The sequence below is a fragment of the Dermacentor silvarum genome, chromosome 9, assembly GCF_013339745.2.
Source record: "Dermacentor silvarum isolate Dsil-2018 chromosome 9, BIME_Dsil_1.4, whole genome shotgun sequence".
In the NCBI taxonomy this organism is placed as follows: Eukaryota; Metazoa; Arthropoda; class Arachnida; order Ixodida; family Ixodidae; genus Dermacentor; species Dermacentor silvarum.
The window spans coordinates 160,593,692-160,616,671 of NC_051162.1; the positions used below are offsets into that span (position 1 = coordinate 160,593,692).

Sequence of the window (22,980 nt, forward strand, 5' to 3'; positions counted from 1 at the left end):
AAAATGCGTTTCATTCGGGCACTTGTTCTAGCAATGAAGTCGTCGGCAATTTTATTTAAATTGATTTTGCGGGAGAGTTCTTTGTAAGTGTGTAAAATGGCCAGATTGGTTCAAACGGACTGTCCAGTCGTCGACCGCAGGTACGTTTTCAGTCGCCGAAGACAAGAAAAGGACCTCTCGGATGTGCTTGACGAGACTGGTATGGTCAACGCAATTTTTGTTAGCTTGGCCATTTCCGGCAAAAGGTTTCTCAGGTGTTTCGCCCTTCTCCCCCGAAAACATCTGCACGACATCCTCGAATGTGTGCAATGGTGCCGACTTTTGTTGGCTTACGATGTCAATGAGCATGTCTCTGGGCAAAATCAGCCGTCCTCGTTCAAGGACGTCACCGTAGAACTTTGTTATGTATGCTTCGTCTTGCTTTCCTGTGGCAAACTGCTCAATGTATGACATATGCTGCCACATCTCAGTGGATATCTGTCGCTTAACGAGGACAGTACAGTGTCAAGTACTTCGTAGTACCTCTGGCGGTACATGTCCTCCGCTGATGTGAACACGTGAGGCTGAGGAAACCTTCTTGATAGCGGTGTGAAGTTTTCTTTCGCCTAGCAGCTGGAACACACAGGTCCTCAACTCCTACTTTTCCTGCCTCTGCCACACCTCCTCCCAAACCAAGGGAAAACTTTGCCTCATTTCAGCGACGCTTGCAGTGACGGATTTCAATATTTTCTCCGCTTGGTCAACCTGAGCGTTCTTTTTTGTAAGGCGGTATTCAGTGCTTCCATTCGTGGAAAACACTTTTGTCAGAAGCGGCGTCAACATGAAAAACGATTCAAACTTGAACAGCATCCTTAAAAATCGCTGGCTTTCGCACCGGCCTCAGTTCGCTCTTCGGATGCTGTTTCAGAGAAAAAACGTTATGAGACTGCTATAATTTGAAAGAACTGATCGCAGTGATGAAGCCTTTAGCGTCCACCTTGTCGGCCAGAATTTTCGCAAGTTCACATCCTCTTCTACCTGAATCTCTTGAAAAGAAGCACGCGCTTTGGAGAGCAGGTCACGAAGTTTATCAGTTCAGTGACGGCGTAAAGAAAATCACGGCACATGTCTACTTTCTGGCCGACATCATGCAAAACCAATTCAGGATGTGCGCTAGGCAGTGTACATATAGAGCGCGAGGTTCCTGTTCTTGCATGAGAGCTTGTATTCCTCGGTGCTTTCCTCTCGAGTTTGCCGCACCATCATAGCACTGCCCGCGGCACTTTTCAATTGGCCGATTAAATCTACAAAGAATGTCTTTCAATATAGCAAAGAGGCTCGTCGCTGTGGTGTCCGTCATGTTGAAAAACCCACAGAACAGCTCCTCTACTTCCAGGCTTTCTGTCACCACCCGAAAACAAACTGAAAGTTGTTCTTTGACAGAAATGTCTGCTGTCTCGTCCATAATGACAGCGTAGTGCTCTGCCGCATGAACTTCGTCTGTGAGTGAACGAAGGATGTCATGTGCCATGAGTTCCACCATCTCGTTTAAAATTTGGTGAGAAATCCATTTGTATTTTGGTCTTAAAAGCCCCGATCGCAATGAACGATTATCATTAGCCCGGAGTTCCAGCAGCTGCCTCAAATTACTCTCTGTGTCTTCGTGGCCACGTATAGCTAAGCCTTGGGTCGACAGGTACAGTAGTGACGACAGTGTTGCTAGGAGAGCCTGTCGGGCGTCGTCCATTTCTTTCGTCTTTCCCTTGGTGCAAGCATATGCCACATTCGCGCTGCCTTTTGCAGCTACGACGGCATTACATGCCTCCTCATGAAAATTATACCTGCTCATGGGATTTAATCTGTCAATTGCCTTTTTCCAATTTGAGAAACCATTTTTCACAAATGCCAGGTAAGAATCCTTGTCTTGGAAGTGTTAGGGAGCGGCACTTTCATCTCTGATGCTGTGCAACAGGTCTCGCAAACGCCTTGTCACTGCGGACATTGTAAGATAACCACTTGTAGGCACTTTTCCAGGTAGGCTGGAAGCGCCGCCCTTGTTTTTCTGTAGATGGTGCATCAGAAACCTCGCCGATGGATCGAATTTTGGAAGGACCTGCTCCTGCAGTGCACACAGAGCTTGGTGTGCTAGTGTCATCAGCGCAGCGGTGGAGCTTCAGCGACTGAACTGGAAATGCTGGATGAGGGACGGCTCTCCTCGCAGTCCTCACCGGGGGCTTTCCGTTCCTGATCAGATATTTTTTCATTGCTTTTGAACAGTCTGAAAGGGAAATGAATAACATTCTGAATAGACGCTCGCATAAACATACAAAGTTTGGTATGATGTTCATATTCAGAGTTGGTCAAGCGCATAGGAACCCTGCTCAATTTTTAAAAAGACAAATAATCTTGACCTTTTCTGGAAGCATGAAGAATTATCCCGCGGTAAAAAACCCCAATTTTCACACAAAAAATACGATTTGCCAAGTCTGAATGACGGCGCCGCCTGTGGCAATGAGCTGTAAGAATTTTCGGCTACCCATAATATCATTTAGTGCGCGCTGCAATAAAGGTATGCGTCTTCTTGAAATTAGAAATACATTTCTTCAGAATATGGCCGACCAGCATGCGAATAATTTTATACCGTCACGTGGCAACGAATATGGGATGATCAACCTACATTTGTCTACAAGCTATACGCGAATACACATGGCATACGTACTATCACGATGAAAAGAAATGCGAACAGCGGAGCGCGTGGCCGAAGCATAACAAGCCTGAAGGTATAGGGCGCGCCGTCCAGTTATCACCATTGACAGGCGCGCACGTCCGGTTTGATCGTGCTGTGCGATGATGCACCCCCTATACTGCGATATTTTTGTTTGCGCTGTCCAATTTGCGATGTCATCATTACTGCGCCGTCAACTTTTCTCTTTTTGAAATAAAAGAGAAGCAGAACACAAACAAAAATATCACAGTATAATCATCGGTCGCGAATAACCAGACACTTGTGATCTCTGCAGCTACATTATTATTGCCATCAAACAAAAATATAAAGCAGATAAGACGTTTCATGTAAAAAGAAGATGCAGGCGCTACATTTGTGAACTACATCCACACCTCATGTTATTTTAATTCTTTGAGCGCACTGCCGCACGACGGTGGCATAAGATAACACTCTCTATCTCCTGTTCCTAGTCCCTCAAAGTTCCACCGGGCCATGATTGCCCCGTTAGACCTCTCACAGGCGTGCAGACGGTGCAGTCAATTTGTTTACAGGCGCCGTGACACCGCGGTACATTAAACCGCACTCGGCGCGTTTCTTTTGCCGAGAGCCGCGAAAACGAATTGTTTCGATGAGCGATGCGCCAAGCGAATATGCAGCTTGCTTTTTCTTACGCCTAAGTGTCTACCCACTTTCGTTGCTGGCGCTCGCATGCGCGTTTTAACTTTCGTCATGGCAATGTGTGCTGGCTTCACTGCGAAGGAGCTCGGGCTCATAATTTGACACAGGAATGACTTTTCGGGCGAGGGAGCGGCATGAGGACGCTGAACAAAGTGTCACACGTTAAAGAACTACCACAAATGCGCAGATCACGGCTGTTGTGGAAATATAAATAAGTTGTGTGGCTGTTAGCATGTTGTGAATACGTTGTGCAGCATGACCATACATTTTGGAATAATTCAAACTACATACAAAGCCATTTTGTCAATCTATTGCCACTTGAGCAAACTGTTGCTATGTTTAAAGGCTATTCTCTCAATTCCTTAAACTGGAATAATAGATCTGCCACTGGGAACCAATTTTGCGAGAACGAATAATCCTTAAAGGCCGATTCTCTACGCGATCAAACATTCCGCGCCTACACGATCCTTACATAAACACAGTAGTTGTCTTACACAGTAATTGCCTAACACAATCAAAACTACGCATGTTCACTTTTCACTTGTTCCTGAAGGTTCCCTCACTGCCTCCTCGGCTCGTATTAGCGCCTGATAAGTTTTGCCAACTGAATACCTCGTACATGCCTTATTGTAGGAGCACTCTCTCTGTAAGACTGCCGTCCTGGTACAGAACGGCTCAGAACTATGCGATAGCTCCCACTTTTTCCTTTTATTAAAAGCTTACCGCCACGCAATGTTCATAAGGACGCACCCCTCTATTAGAACGAGATCGAACAATTTCCGAATCAGTCAGCGCCGACCACTTTTGGTCACTCTGGGTGGCTTAAGCGCGGGCACTTGCGCTCCTGCTGAACGTGCTAGCCGACTTTGACACCGCCAGATGCGCAAGGCTGCCATAAAGAACCATGTACTATCGCGCGCGTATAGTATTATAGTTAACGCAAGTCAAAGTATCATGAGGATGCACTTCACATTGCTATCGTGCTGAAGACGCTTACTGCGACAGTGAACCTCTACTAAAGACGTCGAGTATTCGAAGGGGTATGCGTTATAATGGAAGACTTCACTCACCTGTTCGGACCGATCAGGTAGCAGACATCAGTTGTCAACTTGTCTGCATGGGCAGGCACTCGCTTAATTTCACAAGTGAGACGAGTGAGGCGCATCCAAAGGGCCTGGACACGATGGTACTACCTCGTTGAAAAACCAGCGAGCTTTTTAATGTCCTCTACATTTCCAAAGTTGTGCGCATGAAAATCACAACGGACACAATGGCGCTTCGCTTGGTTCTCCTATCTCGGATTCTCCACCTGCTCAAACGCGAAGGTGCCTCCTGCTAGTGCTCACAAGACATCACTATAGACGGTGCACTGGCAGCGCGCTAAGCTTAGGGTTCTTGCAAGGCTCAGAGGAGAAGGCAGCGGCGCATGCGCAGAGTACAAGTCTTGAACGCGCGGTCACTTTATAGATAAAGCGTGCGCTTTGAAAAAAGTGTGTGTGTGTGTGGGGGGGGGGGGGGACAAGCGCGGCGCGTATCTGCTAGTTTGTAGTGACTGCGGCTGTCCGTGCGCCTGGGGAGTACTACATACGCGGGTCGCGCGCTTTATTTTGGCGGTAATCTGCGCGCGGTATCTTGACAGCGATCCGCAGACGGCTAATACCTTTGTACGCGCTGTGTTTTTGCCGCTCAGTTTCCGTTGAAGCGATAGACAGTACGAAGATCGACTGCTTGCTGCTGTGGTGCCGCACTTTCATACGCCAGCGTTTTGACGGTTAGTGTCAGAGGTCATCGAGTGTGCTGTGTTCATGTTTGCTTGGGCGCGCTGACAACATGCTTGATAATTCAGTTAGTAAACAAATGTTTGGAAGTTTATACGGCCGATAAAACTACTATCCTTACTTCATATAGCTGTCTACTAATTTTCTATTGGAATCGATGCTTCGCCGTTCGGTAACAGCTTGTCGAGGCTGTATATAGCTTTGAGCCACTATTGAGCAGCATCGCAACCCTCCATATTTCACACTAATGAGGAAGATATAATGAGTAAACTATATGTACAAGCTAAACGTTCAATGAAATTACGACACGAGAAGGGCACCCCATTTCGAGCGTGAACTCCATCAAAATTTTAGGACTTTTAATCAACGCCAAAGGCTGTAATGCAGAAGCTCTAAAGAAGCTAGGCACGCAGGCGAATAATATACTAAGACTCATCACTAGAATCACAAGCAAAAGGGGAGGATACAACCTACTCAGGGTCTTCCAAGCCTTTTTCATCAGTCATATTGATTACACGGCACCATTCCTCAAATTGAGCAAAGTCGAAAAGAACAAACTTGACACGCTCATCAGGTCCGGCGTCAAAAGAATACTCGGTATTCCACAGTGCGCTAGCACGGTAAACTTACTGGAACTCAGAATTCACATCAGCACAGACGAATTAATTGAAGCACACTTTATTTTACAGATCTCCTGGCTTTCTTTTACTAACCCGGGCACTAAGATTCTTGATGACGCTGGTATACTCCCTATGCAGGGAATGCTCGATGGATTCCCCCTTTCTAAATTAGCCCGGGAGGGTATAAAGGTAGAACCCATACCGAGGAACATCTACCCGATATATAACGAAGGTCGCAGAAGAGCACAGGCTTCACCATCCTTCAACGAATCGATCCTCATGGGCTGATACACTGTTCGCCGACTCCACCAAATACGGCAGCGAACACAGGTTTGCTATCTCGGTCGTTAACGCGCGCGGAACGCTTATCAGCGCCTCGTCAATCTACACTAAACACGCTAACGAGGCGGCGAAAACCGTAATGGCCATGGCTCTTCAAGGGGCAAAGGGTCCGATGATCATTTTCTCTGACTCGCGCACGGCGGTGAGGGCTTTCTCGTCCACTCTAGTTTCTAAACACGCAGCCGGCATCGTCAACAGATCCTTTCGTACTACTACGGACGAAGAAAGGAGGTCATAGCATCGCGTGGTTCCCGGCCCACGTGAACGATACAACTAACCATGCGGGGTGCAACCCTAACGAGCGGGCCAACTGCCTAGCGCGTGAATTCACGAACCGCGCCCGAGCTAACGGTTCGGCTCTCTCACAGGGCTGCCCCTTCAAAGATCCTCGTACCACCTATAACAAAATTACTTCGCATTACAGACAAAGCAGGAGGAAATTTCCTCTCCTCAGCCCGAAACTGAACAGGGCTCAGGCCGTTACTTTCAGGCTCTTAAAGACGAAATCTTACCTCACCCCTAGAGCGCTTAGTTGGATAGACCGGAACTTCCCGCAGTCGTGCTCCAAATGCGGTCACGCATGCTGCTCATTAGACCACCTGCTCTGGCTGCGCCTGTACAACGCGGGCTCCGAACTTCAATACAAGTCCCAGTGGGACGCCTTGTTGAAGAAAAAAAATTAAATTATGGGGTTTTACGTGCCAAAACCAGTTCTGATTATGAGGCACGCCGTAGTGGGGGACTCCGGAAATTTGGACCACCTGGGGTTCTTTAACGTGCACCTAAATCTAAGTACACGGGTGTTTTCGCATTTCGCCCCCATCGAAATGCGGCCGCCGTGGCCGGGATTCGATCCCGCGACCTCGTGCTCAGCAGCCCAACACCATAGCCACTGAGCAACCACGGCGGGTGCCTTGTTGAAGAGCTCGAAATTCACACACCAACTGCAGGTCGTCCAGAGGGACCGCGACGTCGCCGAGAGTCACCACCTCCCGGTACCGTCGTGGGTGGAGCCACCAAAGTGATTGCGTAGCCGTCGGCTCCCCCCAATCATTTTCCTCAGGACACTTCATTGAAGTTCTTGTCAATTGTCAATTGTTATTTAAATAAAGCTTTCCTTGTTACAGTTGTATCTGTTATTTGCTTTCTACAATCTTCTAGATATGTTAAGTGTTAGCTACATGCGTCAATGACCCCAGCGCATACAAACTAGCGCATGCATATGTCCGTGTTTCTAGGTCAGTTTCTATGTCATCGATATTCTGATGCATTCAATGGTGGAAGACCGTGATTTGTCAAGTGTTGTGATTTGAGTTAATCTATTCCTGCAACATCCTTGTTGGGTCGCTGGACAACGTGCCGAAAAGGACGTTGTCCTTTCTGTACAGCTCACCGTAGCAGACAGGTGTGTTGCTTTTATTGCGATAGCAATTGCATGAGCACTACAAGCGGATTTCTGCCGTCGGCGTCGTCGTCGCCGTCGCCATCGCCGGGAGGTTCCGCATGACGTCCAACGGCGATGAAATGGTCGCCGCGTGCCGTGTGCTGTATGTGCGAGTGAAAGGGCGCGAGGGACGCGCGCTTTCACGGGGAGCGAACGCACGGCGGAGAGCAAACGCGACTTCTTCCGTCGAGCGAAAGGCCGTGGGGGGGGCGGGAGGGAGGGAGGGGAGGCGACGTTTAGCTGCGGCACCAAATGCGTATTTATATAAAAGGTTGCGAGGCGAGACGGTGGTAAAGACTTCCGACGCTGCTAGACGAGTGTCCCGTTTTGATCTCGTCGAAAACCTCCAAGCCGCCGCCAGAGGCACCGGGAATAGTCACCAACGCCGCGCGCGTTCGGTGCGAACGCGGGCAAAACTCCGACGGCGTCGACACAGTTCTGCGCGTTGCTGGTTCTGCTACATGTCAAAGTTTATAAAGCTGATAAAACTACTATCCTTGCTCTCTACTAATTTGCTATCACAATTGATGCTTCGCCTTTCGATCGAGTGAAACATCGACATTTTTTTGTAGTCGTCAATAACAGGAATGTGTGCTCTCGCAAAAATTAAGGCGGCCTGTGCATGGAGCATCGATCAACCCCCAGTTTTCGAAAAGGACTATTCGCAGCCTCAGAGTCATTTTTTGGACTGTCTCCATTTTTGTTCTGCCTCCTTAATTGCGACAGCGTCAGTAGGTGTGTGAAGTAGTTGCATTGTATTTGAAATGCTAGTTGTAAGTTGTGCATCTGTATATTCTGCAGTGAACTTTGACCGCATTTTCATTGCTTCACTTTAAGCTTGGTCCTGCCACGCGACCTTTGCTGTGGATCTCGTCCTTAGCGAGGGGGTTATATTGCGCATATTTGGGCATGGTCATGCCTCATAATCTCTGCGTAATGGTATGAATGAAAGCTTTGTAGTTGGCACTGACAATACATTCAAAAGATGGTCGAGCATTCTCAAGACTTGCACCCGTAAATGCCTATTTCTGTGCTGGATTGGCCATCTTGTGCTTGCGCACGACAGGACCTTCATTCGAACAGACAGTGGTGACCAAAATGTGGGTACTTGCTATGCAGTGGTTTTGCGAGAATGCGAGTCATTGCAAATCCTATTAACTGATATGCTGTATCCAGTTATACGCTCGGCGTTGCTATTCTAGCGGTAGTAAAAGTACTGCCAATGAGTGCATCCTTTTTTCTTGTTATCCAACGATCAATCACCATTCACACCTACTAATCGTGATGTGACTATGCCGACATGTTTACGTATGGTAGGCTCCAAAATATCAGATGCAGAATAAAAGAGATGTTCAAATTCAATTTCTATCCTTTGTTTTTAAGGCTATTCAAAATGGTTTACAGTATTGTTAGCAAAATGACAAACCCACATGTTTTACCAGGGCTAATTGAAGTACTAATTATTCTAATAAGATAAAGTGGCCCTCGAAGCCTCGTGTGCAACACCTTACTATAACACGAGTTGAACGGAGGACGCACTGCAAGCCACGTGCTCCTTTGTTCACATTTCATTGATGTGTAAAGCGAAACAACTGTGGTTGTGCTAATACTGTTTTTGAAAACGGAATCGAGTATTCGGAATAAAATGGTGGGGGCCAGCAGAGAAATACGTTATTTATTACATTTACAAAACTTGCTGAATAATGAACGGGCCGTTCCCATCATCTTTAACATTTTATTCTCACACTCCAGTATATTACATCATTAGCACGTTTTATTATATGCCACCTTACGAGGTCTTGTTTGTTAAGCACAAGTGCAGCATTAGGAGCCAATCTACAGCTTATTCGCGAACTCAGGACTCGTTGGTCAGTGCGAATGATAGCACTTTAGCCGGAAAAGTCAGGCTTGTGAGGTACTTGCATTGTCATTGACATTCTAATTCGTCAGCCAGTTTCCAGTGACAGGTCATGTAGAATGCGGGGAAAATGAGAACGGTGCTGGCGCAAACCATTTTTGCATTAGCCAAGTCCGCGTGGGCTACTGGGAAAGGCAGCACAAGCAGCCGGTTACCAATCGAGCGCCCCCCACCTTTCAGGGGCGGCATACCAGAATGTTATCACTAATTGGGAACGCGCGACAGATTAGGTTTTGATTTTCGCGGCCAGAACTATGGGGAAAGACCGATGACGACTACAACAGTGGGAATATTTCACTCGTGCTTCGCGAGCCAATAACGGCATAGAAAAGCAATAACAAACAAACAAAGCGAAATAACGGCCATTCAGCGTCTGCCATGGCGGTGGCTACCACGCGGCAGTGCGCGCAAAAGTCTACTTGGAACGATGCGTACGCAATGTCGCCCCATTCCAGCGAGCCAGACTTTGAGAGCTGAGCGTATTAGCCACGTATTTGAACTTGACTAAACTTGGTGCGGATGAGATGTTGCAACAATAAGATCAAGACTTGGATGAACTGCACTTGCTAAAAATATATGATTGATCCCTCTTCCATGGGATTTGGGAGAATATAAAAGTGGAACTTTTCTTCATAGAAGCTGTTGCAGCGAAATGCGCAAATTTGCAGGTCCACGACCGTGTTTCAGGTTCGCTTGGCGCGCGGCATCCTGTTGGCGAGCATCGTCCTGCTGCCGAGTCGCTTCGGCCGTGGTTGCTCAGTGGCTATGGTTTTGGGCTGCTGAGCACGAGGTCGCGGGATCGAATCCCGGCCACGGCGGCCGCATTTCGATGGGGGCGAAATACGAAAACACCCGTGTACTTAGATTTAGGTGCACGTTAAAGAACCCCAGGTGGTCCAAATTGTCAGAGTCCCCGACTACGGCGTGCCTCATAATCAGAACTGGTTTTGGCACGTAAAACCCCATAATTTAGTCGCTTCGGCGACGGTACTACAGTGCCTAGATGTAAGTATATTCTAGGCACTGTAACGGTACGAGCATTTTTGTCTGGCTCCGTAGTGTGTTGGGCAGCCCGTTTAGTTGCGACGCACTAAGCTTGAGGAATGCGTGTAGCAGGGTTTGCAGCATGCGCGGCGAACGCGCGAAAGCGTTCTGCTTCACGCTGGCCCGTCTCTTGCCGGACCAAAGCGATATTCGCCTGTCGACGTGGTTGCATTTCTGCACCGCTTAGCGCAGTAGTTTTCTTAGTTGGTGCCATCGCAAGTGAAACAGTAGGCGGCGTGTAGGCACTGCTGATGCTTGTTGAAGCTGCACTCCGTAGGCGAAAGGCGTCATAGGCTAATCTGACGCGAAAGACAAACCATGTCGGGATTCGATCCCGCGACCTCGTGCTTATACTCTGTTTCATACATCAGGTGCAATGCTGTGGAAGCTGCGCAAGAAGTACGGTCACCCAAATTTATCACTCCGCGCATTCCGTCTATGCTTCGCTGCGCGCCAGCGGCGTTTGCTCGCGTGAGCTTGCACGTGAGGCTGCCGCGACGGGCTGCAAATAAAGAACAACGAAAAGCAAATTGATCTAAAACAACGTGCTACCAGCCGTATGAGTACATTGTTTGTTTGTTTCTAAGGGCAAATTATTATTTTTTTACGTTCAGAACCGAGCTTATATTAAGAACATTTTCCAAACATTGGTCCATAAACGCCGAACTATTTCTTGAGGGCGAACGCAGCTACTGCAAAAAGTTCTCGCAGTTTCACCCGCAAGGCGAAGCATCAATTGCTATATCAAATTGGTAGAGAGCTATACGGAGTAAGGATAGTAGTTTTATCAGCTGTATAAATTTGGACATACAGCAGCACCAGCAACGCGCAGAACGGCGACGAAATCATCGCCGTTCTGTGGGTGGGACGCGCATAACGGCGACGCCGTCGCCGTGAGGTTCCGTTTGACGTCAATGGAGATGAAATCGTCGCCGCGCGCCGCCGAACGCTGTATGTGCGAGTGAAAGGGAGCGAGGGACGCGCGCTTTCACGGGGAGTGAACCCACGGCGGAGAACAAACGCGCGTTCTGCGCCGTGCTCTCTTAAGGGCTGCAGAAGTAGGCGTCTCTTTCCTCCTTTACAATCACCATATATGTAGAGCAAACGCGCCTTCTCCCGACGCGCGAGAGGCCGTCGGGGAGGGGGGGGGGGAGGGGGAGGGAAGGGAGGCGTCGTTTAGCTGCGGCACCAAGTGCCTATTTATATCAGAGGCTCCGGCAACAGTCACCAACGCCGCACGCATTTTGAGCGAACGCGGACAAAACGCCGACGGCGTCGAGAACAGTTCTACGTGTTGCCGGTGCTGCTGCATGTCCAAGTTTATACAGCTGATAAAACTAATATCATTACTCCGTATAACTCTCTACAAATTTGCTATCGCAATTGATGCTTCGCCTTTCAGGTGAAACTGCAACTTTTTCCCGGAGCCGTTGTCCGCAGGCGTCTTCAGGAAAATGCGGAAGTGGGTACGTTATGTTCTCAGGGTGGGTTGCCAAATCTGCTTCAAGTAGGCCCGGCAGGGCTGCTCGAGGCATCCACTGAACGCGTATCACTAAATTCGTAGTGACAGCAATACGGTGAATGCTATCCGGGAGAAGAGAGGACCGAGATACCCTACGTATGTCGTGGATCTCTTGAGTCGAGTCCGTGCGAATGATGAGCTGAGAATATCGAGCAGCTTGAACAAAAGGGAGCAACGCGGCCAAGCCGTCCCGTATGGCGGCAAGCTCGGCAAGATAAGCCGGTGGGGCAGGATCGGCAACATACACGAGCACGTCTGGCCTGCCTCTGGTATCAATGGGTACACGAGAGCGTTGTCAATCGTGGTACCTTTAACACTGGCGTCAGTGTATGCTACGAGAGTCGAATTGTCTTGATTATCATCGGTGGGACGAAGTCGGCAAACTTTAGCGTTTGCCTGGCGAGGAACCGGGCTATGCAGACGACCAAGAGGCTTATTGTCGAGCGTCTCTTTCCTCTTTTACAATCACCATATATAAAGAGGAAACGCGACTTATTCCGTCGCGCGAGAGGCCGTGGGGGGACAGGAGCTAGGGAGGGGAGGCGACGCTTAGCAGCGGCACCAAATGCGTATTTATATAAAACCTCGGAGCTGCCCCCAGAGCCACCGGCAACAGTCACCAACGCCGCGCGCGTTAGGTGGGAACGCGGGCAAAACGCTGACGGCGTCGACAAGAGTTCTGCGCGTTGCTGGTGTTGCTGCCTGTCCAAGTTCATACAGCTTATAAAACTACTATCCTTACTCCGTATAGCTCTCTACTAATTTGCTATCGCAACTGATGCTTCGCCTTTCGGGTGAAACTGCGACAAATTTTTGAAGCTCTTAAGGGCTCAGTCTCCGGTGGTTGTGTCCGCGTGTAGAAGAAAAGACTCTCGTTTGCTCGATCATTTTTTGTTGCGCACTTTTAATATTTCAGTCTGAGAAGATTTAACACAAAAGGCATGTGCTGCCGGTGTTTTGTTTCATGAGATTTGTTTATGAGCTGACATTCTCAAAATTCTGAGGAGCTGTATAAACTTGGACATGTACCAACAATAGCAACGCGCAGAACTGTTGTCGATGGCGGCGGCGTTTTGAAAGCGTTCGCAGCGAACGCGCGCGGCGTTGGTGACGTGTTTATGAAGAACGTGCCATCTTTTGCCGTACACGCTATGGCAGTGTGCCGTAGCGACCATAAGGCCATGGTCCCTGTGGTCACTAAATACGTGAAAACCACCGGATCAAATATAAATCTCATTATTTAATAGTTAAAATAACCAAATACACCATCTCATCTTAATTGTCATAATTGGAAATACATAATTCCCACCACAGTAGAGCTTCGCTGGCATTCCATCTCCACCCCAGTGGAAGGGCTGACAGTTTTTTATCTCGAGCTAATTATCTTTGAGTACCATTTCGTTCTCCTCTATTGCACGGTAGATAGCCGTGATGAGCGTTTGAAACCTCCCTGCCTTATCTTTCCCGCTTCTTTTTCTCACAATTTGTCGACGCTTGCAAAAATGTTGGTGATTTCAGCGGAAGAACATTTTACACTTCATACGGGATATGGTGATCTTAAAAATATTTGCCAATCACATAAGCCCGTGCAACATAAAACAATCATTTGTATTTACCAACATCTTCCGTCAAAGTTTCATTTGGCAAATGTCAAAATGGCGTATTCTTGCTTATGGGCCAGCCAGGAATGAAGAGAGTCGTTTACATGCAAAGTGGAGCGAACAAACCATGGGACCATCAACGCATATCCTAATAAAACCTAAGCTAATTGGAGAGACGGTACATTTGTTTCTTGTTAACATGTTATAATTCATAAAATTCATTTCTATACAGGACCTTTGCTGGGCCACATGAGAAAGTCCTGACGAGAGTCATCAACCCTCGGGGAGGTCATGTTCTCAGCAAGGGGCGAAGGTTGGACATTGGGGTGAGTGTTAATATGCAGGGTCTTCTTTTTGTTTGTCTATTTGCGAAATATATGCAGCAGCCTAGCTCTTAAGTTGCCTAAAATCAAATTATGGATACGAGATGGAGGATACATGGCTCAAGCTGCGATTTCTCGCCAAGAATACTTATTTTTACGCACACAGTTCAATATCAATATAAGAAAGGTTCAACTTCAATATAGGTTAAACTTCAAGTTCAACTTCAGTATAAGAAAGGTGGATATAACGCAGTAGTCAAAGTTTTCCACGCCAACACGTCGACCACTATTAGGGAAATCTTCGACTGTTCAAGGGAGGTTTCGCTCATTTTTTTTGCGCCATGTCCGGCACTGCATAACCAATGTGTCAATGTTTTCATAGGCAGCAGAGGAGAGATGGCTGCGCGCACATGCGTAATTAATGCACGAGTGGTGCATCCTGTCGTTTTGGTTCCCCTTTAGTCACCTTGTATCAACACTGGTCGGGTGTTTGCTAGGACATTCCTTGCTCTTTGCTATCCCCCTTTTAGTATAGGCTGAATAATTTCTGGCCTTTTTACGCCTCCTTTCTACGGATGCCGTATTGGGAACGCCAAAATGAGACTGGCTGACAGGATGGTTTTCGCAGGCTTGCCTCTTGTTGTCGCTGACAGTAAATCATATCAGTGTACCTGGATGGCACTTATCAGTTGCGCAGATAATGGGCTTAAACTGCACATTCTCGACCTATATTGGGAATTGTGTTTTCTTACGACATGAAAATTTTCGGCCGAGCGGCCATAGCATTGAAAATCACGTAGAAGTTCAATAGACTTCATAGCAAAACCTGAGGCGCGTTCAACGTTCCGGTAGCTGTCTGAGCATCGTGCTCACGCTTATTAGCGTTCCCGCTCCGCGGCTTTCTGCATATTGTTAGGATACAGTAGAACGCGGCTGTTTCGAAGACGTACATGACACGCATGTCATGACCCATTATTTATGTTCGTCATACACTCTTGTCATGCTATGCTAATTTTGGTACCTACCAAGTTAACAAAACAACATTGAGGCGGATGTCTCATGACATAGGTGGATGTCTCATGACCTACATGACACACAAATCACGACGTTCTTGTCATGACGTATCCCTTATGTTCGTCATACACTCGTGTCGTACTACGCCAGTTTTGGTACCTGCCAAATTAACGAAACTATATACCATGAGTGCACTAAGAGGTAGGCGGCTGTTTCATCACCTACATGACGAAGATGTCACGACCTATCATATATTTTTGTCATACACTCTTCTCACACTATGCAAATTTTGGTAACTACCAAGTTAACGAAACGACCATGAGAGCACCAAGACGTAGGCGGCTAGATAGATAGACAGATAGACAGATAGATAGATACTCCCAAAGTGGCAAATGTTCGACAAAAAATGATCCGCCTTTAAAAACATAAACAAAACAATGAACTTTTACAAATTGCTGAGATTCGCCTGGCGGCTCTGCATATGCGGCTGCCAGCGTCTGTGAAGCAAACGAGACGCTCTCAGGATAGCAGTAGAGGGACCATTGAAACTATGACGCAATAGAGGCCTCACGAAACGCACAAGGCGTCGCCTTTTGCGATTCCACAGCGTCCGTCGATAGCGGCGTCCCGGCGTGAATAGAGGCATGCTGGGCAGAAGCAGGAAATGCGCCAGCCGAGAGCTCCGGTCCAATCTGCCGATTTTGGCAGAGTGCAGTTTCGGCTGCTCCGCGGAGTGATTTCGCCTCCGCGAGTGCTCCCAATCTGCCATTGGAACAGAGTTGCTCCAAAAATAGCAAGAAATGCTGTTCCGGATGTGCTCCGATTATGCCATTGGAATTCGCTATTATTTGTTACTTAAACCATTCCTTATATGGCTTGCAGTACTGCGAATGAAGTTTCTCGAGCCACGTCACCCGAGTTAGCTTTAGGCACGGCCGCTCGATCAAAACGCGCGACCTAATGCGTTTTGATTTTTGCGGCCATAACTATGGGGAAAGACGACGACGACGACAACTGTTGAAACTCGTGCTCCGCGAGCCAATCAGGGCATAGAAAAGCAATAAGAAACAAACAAAGCTAAAGAATGGCCAATCAGCATCTGCCACGGCGGTGGCTCCCATGAGGCAGCGCGCGCAAAAGTCTTCTTGGAATGACGCGTACGCAAGGTCGCCCCATTCCAGCTCGCCAGCCTTTGAGAGTTGAGCGTTCCTGTGAGACGCATCGCGCACCCCACGGCCCTTATCGAGACGTCGGCGTCGATGATAACCGGCGCCTCGGCGCTGCTACCGCCTCGCGAGGGAGGATTTCCTTGGGCTACCTGGTTGTTGCAGCCGACCGCATCAAGCACTTACGTAACAATAGGTCTCGCCACGTCGACAGCAAGACTCCGCAGTCACGGGTGAGTCGCGACGCATTCGAAGTCATCTAATTTGATAGGCACTTTATACATGATGTCACCCCAGCGCTGCGGACGTCAACCATTTGCGTAAGGAACGCTAGAAGGGCGTCCCTCATTTCATCTGTTGTCCGAGCATGAAGTGCTAATCCTTTTCGCAGATGGGGCCTTAGACCTTGCAAAGGCTGGTGCTCTCGCGTTCTTGCCTGGCCATGAATATTTTGCGTCATGATCGTGACTAAGTGAAATGCCGAACCAGAAGCAAAGCGCCTCTCACTTATATAGGAGTATAGCTTGAGAGCTCCATTTCGCACCACTAGTGCACTAAGTGCAGGCTTGTAGACCTGTAGGCGACTTGTAGGCCTAGGCCACGCTTAGACCTACATGTCGAAATCGTGCCGAATTGGCGAAAGCGCAAAGAACGGTTTAGAACTAGCTCGTTTTAACTTGTTCGCGTCTCTGGAAAATGATTTATGCACGTATGTATTAGGTGGGATATCGACGACGTTTTGTGCTAGCCACGTCATTCAAGAACGCGCTTGCGTTAGCCCTAACACATTCGCGGACTCTTCCTTATATTTTATTTCTGGATCTATATGTTCCTAGAAATCTTGACTAAGGAGAAGTGGCAAAATCGTAAATGAAATGTTCTTTTTAGTTCTATACTCCGTTTCACAAATAGCAGTCGACGCTGTGGAACCTTGAGACAGTGCATTCGTTCGCACTTGGATATAGTTTTTTTTTTTTTTTTAGGGCAACTGTGCGCAGCTGTTTTTAAGATTTAGTTCTTAGAAACAAACACAATGCGGTATACGGCTGCTAATGCGTTGTTCTAGATCCTTTTTATTTGTGTTGTTTTCGAGTTTCTTTATTTGCAACCCGTCGCGAGGAGCCTCAGGTGCATGGTCGCGCGAGCGAACGCTGTTGGTGCGCAGCGAAGCATGGCCGGAACGCGTGGAGTGATAACTTTTCTTGGTCGAACTTCTTGCGTAGTTTCCACAGCGTTCACTGCTATGTATGGAACGGAGTATACAGGCTCACCAGCGTTTATGCAGTGTGTACGAGTTGATCAGAAAGGGCCCTATAACTGAACGGTTACTTACTTATAGACAGTTTTAGGACAGCGTTTGTTGCTTAAGCTCAGATCACACGTACGCTTGCGGACGCGCGAACACTTTGCTTGATGCTACGCTGCGCATCTTATTAAGAATTGTAGCATGGTCGGCTGTCTGTGCTCTTTGTTCAGTTACTTGCCTAAGTTGTTATGATTGGTTAGTTAGTTTATTGTTCATAATTTATTCGCTAATTATTAGTTGATAGTTAGGTAGGTTATTAGTGAATAATTGTATTTCAGTTTGATAACTTTGACCACCTGGGGTTAAAGAACCCCAGGTGGTCCAAATTTCCGGAGTCCCCCACTACGGCGTGCCTCATAATCAGAACTGGTTTTGGCACGTAAAATCCCATAATTTCATTTTTTTTGATAACTTAGTTAAACAGCTGGCTAGCTTGGTTAGTTTGAATAGTTCACTTAGTGTATTACTTGGTTGTTATTTTTGCAATTAGTTCATAGGTGGAGTTGGTTTTGTTACTGTAGTTTTGGTACATTGCTTATTATTGACGTTAGTTAGTTAATGTAGTCGGATTAGTTAGGTTAGTCAAGTATTAATTAGTTTGATTAGTTTATAAATGACCCATTTGCTTAGTTACAGTTGATTAGCTTTGTAATTTTAGTAATAAGTTGGTAATGTGTAATTAGTAACTGGTCGTTAGTTCAGTAATAATTAGTTCTAACTTAGTAATAGTAATCAGTTCATCAATCTGGTAATTAGTTTTAATTACGAAATAAGCCGCTGTTACGAACGTAGTGTAACCTGGAAATGAAACAAGTTGTAGTTTTTTCGAAATTGTTCGCGTTTGTGTTTCTGAACACTGTACAGAAACAGGGCGCCGATTTGAATGTTGTGTCGGCGATATTCACGTGCCAATACAGGAAGTCGACCCTATCGCAATAGCGAGCGTGCGCACGGAACGCCTGTGGCGTCCGTTTGGCGTCCGCTTAAGCCCAACTTCTACATGCGCCAGCAACGCGGAGCGTCCACTGAGAGCGCTATATGAAGCTCTCCCATAGCATTACGCAGAAGTTTCATGACCAGATAGAAAGTATTAATCGACGCTGCATATACTTTAGCGTATGATTGCGCGTATGATTGAACAAGCCCATTTTCCGGCCCTTGGCCGGAAAGATGGGCTTGTGCAATCATTCCGCTAGGGCACTCCAGTGCGGTACAGTTGGAGAGATGTATCCGGAGAGGTTCGATAGTAGAAAAAAATGCGAAAAGGTAACGTTGAGAACGGCAATGGAATGTATGTAGAAGCAAGGGGCGGGATTTCTGTAGTGCCTGAAAGTGTAAAAAATATGCGGTATTCAATCAGTAAATATACAGAAGTGCTCGCACTGTGTTTAGATGCATGACATAAATCCCCCTGAGAAAGAAACCTATTCATTCGGGGTCTCTAAGTTCTGTTCATACGAAGAACCACCGTTATCACGGCGCAGATGTGTGTTTCCCATGACACCTGTTGTAGTTCGCAGGCTTGGATAAAAAATTTACCCGCCCTGGTTGCTCAGTGGCTATGGTGTTGGGCTGCTGAGCACGCGGTCGCGGGATCGAATCCCGGCCACGGCGGCCGCATTTCGATGGGGGCGAAATGCGAAAACACCCGTGTACTTAGATTTAGGTGCACGTTAAAGAACCCCAGGTGGTCCAAATTTTCCCACTATGGCGTGCCTTATAATCAGATAGTGGTTTTGGCACGTAAAACCCCATAATTTAATCTTTGATTAAAATTTAGCGTTATAAAATCAGGTTTTATCGTACTCAATAAAAGCATCCAACAGACAGTGTCAATAGAGGGCCAAGAAATTCCTCGGCTAAAAGAATACAAATACCTCTATATGGGATTAACAAAGACTAGACATATGGAAACAGAGGAAAAACAATAACAGCAAAGAAGAGAAATACTGTCATAATGAAACACAGAGTGCTGTGGGGATACAGCAGCATACATGTGTCCCTTTGATGTTTGTTATATCTGTATGTTTGCACAACCACTGTGTCTGTGCCATCACAGACGTGCATCAAGCCAGCATTACAGTTGTCTACAGTAAAAATGTTAATCGGCACAAGATTGTCATTTCGGTCGTTCTGTATTAATGTAGTATCATATTAAAACGGTATATGCTATATTGAAGGTATTTTGGGTCCCACGCGATCTTGTTACACCGAGGTTCAACTGTAGTGGGACAGGCCTCGTGGTATACGCAGCTTTGGAAAATCCGAAAAAGTACTATGCAAGTGAGAGCTCTCGGGATGTCAGTTATAGAGAGCGAGTGAGTTATAGTGATTATTACGAGCAAGTGAACTGAATTTCGTTGCTGTGTTCATTTGTTTTTGGCTGTCCAGTGCGTTTGATCTTGATGAAATTTATCTCCACAGGACCTTTGTGGGGCCGCTCTACAACGTGCAGAGAGTGGTGGGCTGTAATGACGGTAACGGCGACTCCGGTGGGCAGTCGACATTCTCTGAAAGGTTGGTTTCTTTTAAATATGTGGTGAGCTGGAAAACTTTGAGGCCCATCTGCTGAGAGAGTGGATGCGCAGTTTTTTTTGCGTTTGTGATTAGACGGCACACGGTGTGCAAAAGCACCCTTCTTCGCATACCTTCATATGTGGTCCGCTGTTTGCGTCACCCTAGTGGCTTGGGTAGAGTGCATTGGCGTCACAGCAGCGGTACAGTGCGAGCGTGGTTGAAAGCGTGTTACAAAGGCGACTTCCCGACGCCATTTCCTCGCGCGAACCCTAGTTAAAACCAAAGTGAACTCGCTCCACTTTCTAAGTGTGCAGTACGGTGGATTAAGAGGGAAGGTTGGACATTGTGGTAAGTGTTAAGCTGCAGTGCCCTCTTCTTGTATGTATTTGTGCGGAATTGGGTACCAGCCTTGTTTTTTAGTTTCCTAAAATCAAATTACGAATACGAGAAGCCGGATACGAGGCTGAAGCTGCGATATTTTACGCATAGTGAAACTCGTACATTTAGGCATAGTGAAACTTGGGTATAAGGAAAATTTCGAGATATTACGAAGTAACCAAAATTTTCTAGGCCACCATGCCGACCGCGATACTATCCTACGCATATCTTCGACAGTTCCCGTTCCAGCTGGTTGCACTTAATATTTTGCGCGCGATATCTGGCACGGCATAACCAATGTGTTAATGAGATGGCTGCACGCGCATAGGTTAATTAATGCACTAGTGGCGCATCCTGTCGTTTTGGGTCCCCTTTAGGCGCCGTACATATTCACTGGTGGGGTGTTTACCAGGACATAGCTTAGGGCTTGCCTATCACCCTGTGAGTATAGGCTGAATCATTCTTGGCCATTTATCGTCGCCTTTCTAAGTATGCTGTATGGGGGGGGGGGGGGGCACGGCGAAAGCGGACGGGCTCGTAGAATGTTTTTCGCAGGCGTGACTATTGTTATCGCGGACAATAAGTGGTGTGTCATTGAACTCCGAATGGCAGTTATCAGTCGCGCTCATAATAGGTTTAGACTGCACATTCTCGACCTGTATTGAATGCAAATTTTCGACGGACCCGCCATATATTGCAACGCATTGCAAAGTCAAGGAGATGCAAGCCGACACTCCACTCAATATGCTTCATAGGAAAACGTGAGCAGCATTCCACGTTGCGCTGTCTTAGCGTCGTGCTCACGCGCATTAGCTTTCCATCTGTGCGGCTGTGTGCAAATTGTTAGGAAAGAGTAGTGTGCGTGGAGTGGACCGTTATCACTGTGCTAAAGATGCCTATTATTCCATACGTGCACAAGGTATTAAGCTAAAAAGTGTTGCAGGGTGATATGGTGTACAAGTGGCATTTTCATCCGGAATAATGTTAGGCAGCAGCTATTTGTTCCGCCGTTGATATGAAAGGTGTTCAAGTGGTCCATGGAAAGTTCTTGCGGTATAAAACATGAAAATACATTTGTGAGCATTGAAAGTGCTTTGTTTATTGTATTCCATTGCCGAGCTGCAAAGTGCACAACAACCAGACTGAAAACCATCAATGTACAATTAAAAGCACATAAGCTGTCTGTTAAAAATGAAATTCCCACCTGAGACAACACTGCTAGTAGTGTGAGTGAACTGTCGCGTTTGAAAAACACGTTAAGAATGCTTATGTAGATACTCATCAAACCATGAAGGCCTAACTGTGTGGATAATACGAGGTATCTTTTCCTCTTGTGTTGATAACCAATGAGATGTGTAACTTTGCATAAGTTGTCTTTATTTTATTTCGTGGTTTGACGACTTTCTACTTTCTATTTAAACGATAGCTTCTATGCCAAAATAAATTTCTTCAGTTTTGAGAGCGCACTGGGTCCATGTTTGTAGTGAAAGATCTTCTGGCTTAACTCTTCCTGTGCACCAATCATCAGGAGAATATTTTTGATGCACCTGAAGCACACCATCACGTGAAGCTCATGTCGAGTAATTTGGGCATTATCCTGCTGTTGCAGTGTGAATGCTTGGCGTGAGAGATATGTAGCAGTAATGGATTCACCAAGATTGACGACAATATGGGCACACCACGGCCCTACGCCTTTGCTAAAGTACCTGGGTTACTGTGCTGCTATTTGCTAACACCAACTCTTCCTGTGCACCAATCATCAGGAGAATATTTTTGATGCACCTGAAGCACACCATCACGTGAAGCTCATGTCGAGTAATTTGGGCATTTATCCTGCTGTTGCAGTGTGAATGCTTGGCGTGAGAGATATGTAGCAGTAATGGATTCACCAAGATTGACGACAATATGGGCACACCACGGCCCTACGCCTTTGCTAAAGTACCTGGGTTACTGTGCTGCTATTGCTAACACCGTGCTTTTCCACATTGTGCCCTTCCACATAATGCATCTGCTCGAACGCTTGCTAATGTGCACCTCTGATTTCAATCGTGTAGTGATGTTTACACGATATCTGTCACAACACGGAGGAAATGATCTGGTTGTCTGAGCCTTATATGTTAATGTTCTTAGCAAGCATTAGCAATCCCTCTGCCAGTACCCATAATTTCAAATCCTCGAAGTGCGGCGGACTCCTAGGAGGTCTGGTTCAGTTAAATACCACAATTGTGAAGCAGAAAAGATGGCTTTCAAATGAGACTGTCGTCGATTGATGGCGCAATGTGATGCGCAAATACCACAAAGGTCACAGGATTTTGGAACGCCTGTGTGCCGAGGCACAGAAATCCCTGCAATGAATCGAGTGCAATGAATGCATGTTTCTCTGTTTCTCCATGTTTCTGCCCCATATGTTACCCCGATGCAATGCAGTGATTGTACACTTTCCTTTTCAACGATAGTGTAAGCTCCCAGTCAAGATTCGGCAATGCCTGCCGTATGCACTCCAACCCAATTTTATTCTTCTTTAAACGTCTTTATCCTGATCAGTGTGTCCTGTGAGTAATTGACCTAGATAAACGTACTCCTTTACAGATTCTAGAGCATGACTGGCGATCCTGAATTATTATT

At 46.9% G+C, this 22,980-nt stretch overlaps 1 protein-coding gene across 1 annotated transcript in view; it reads left to right on the top strand.

Annotated features, from left to right (window-relative positions):
• LOC125939928 (uncharacterized) overlaps positions 1-22,980 on the top strand; it is a 233,164-nt gene that overhangs the window by 115,897 nt on the left and 94,287 nt on the right. The window contains exon 2 of the mRNA XM_049655468.1: positions 19,885-19,977. Within this exon, the coding sequence (XP_049511425.1) occupies positions 19,885-19,977 (93 nt within the window). The remainder of the gene's footprint in view (positions 1-19,884; positions 19,978-22,980) is intronic.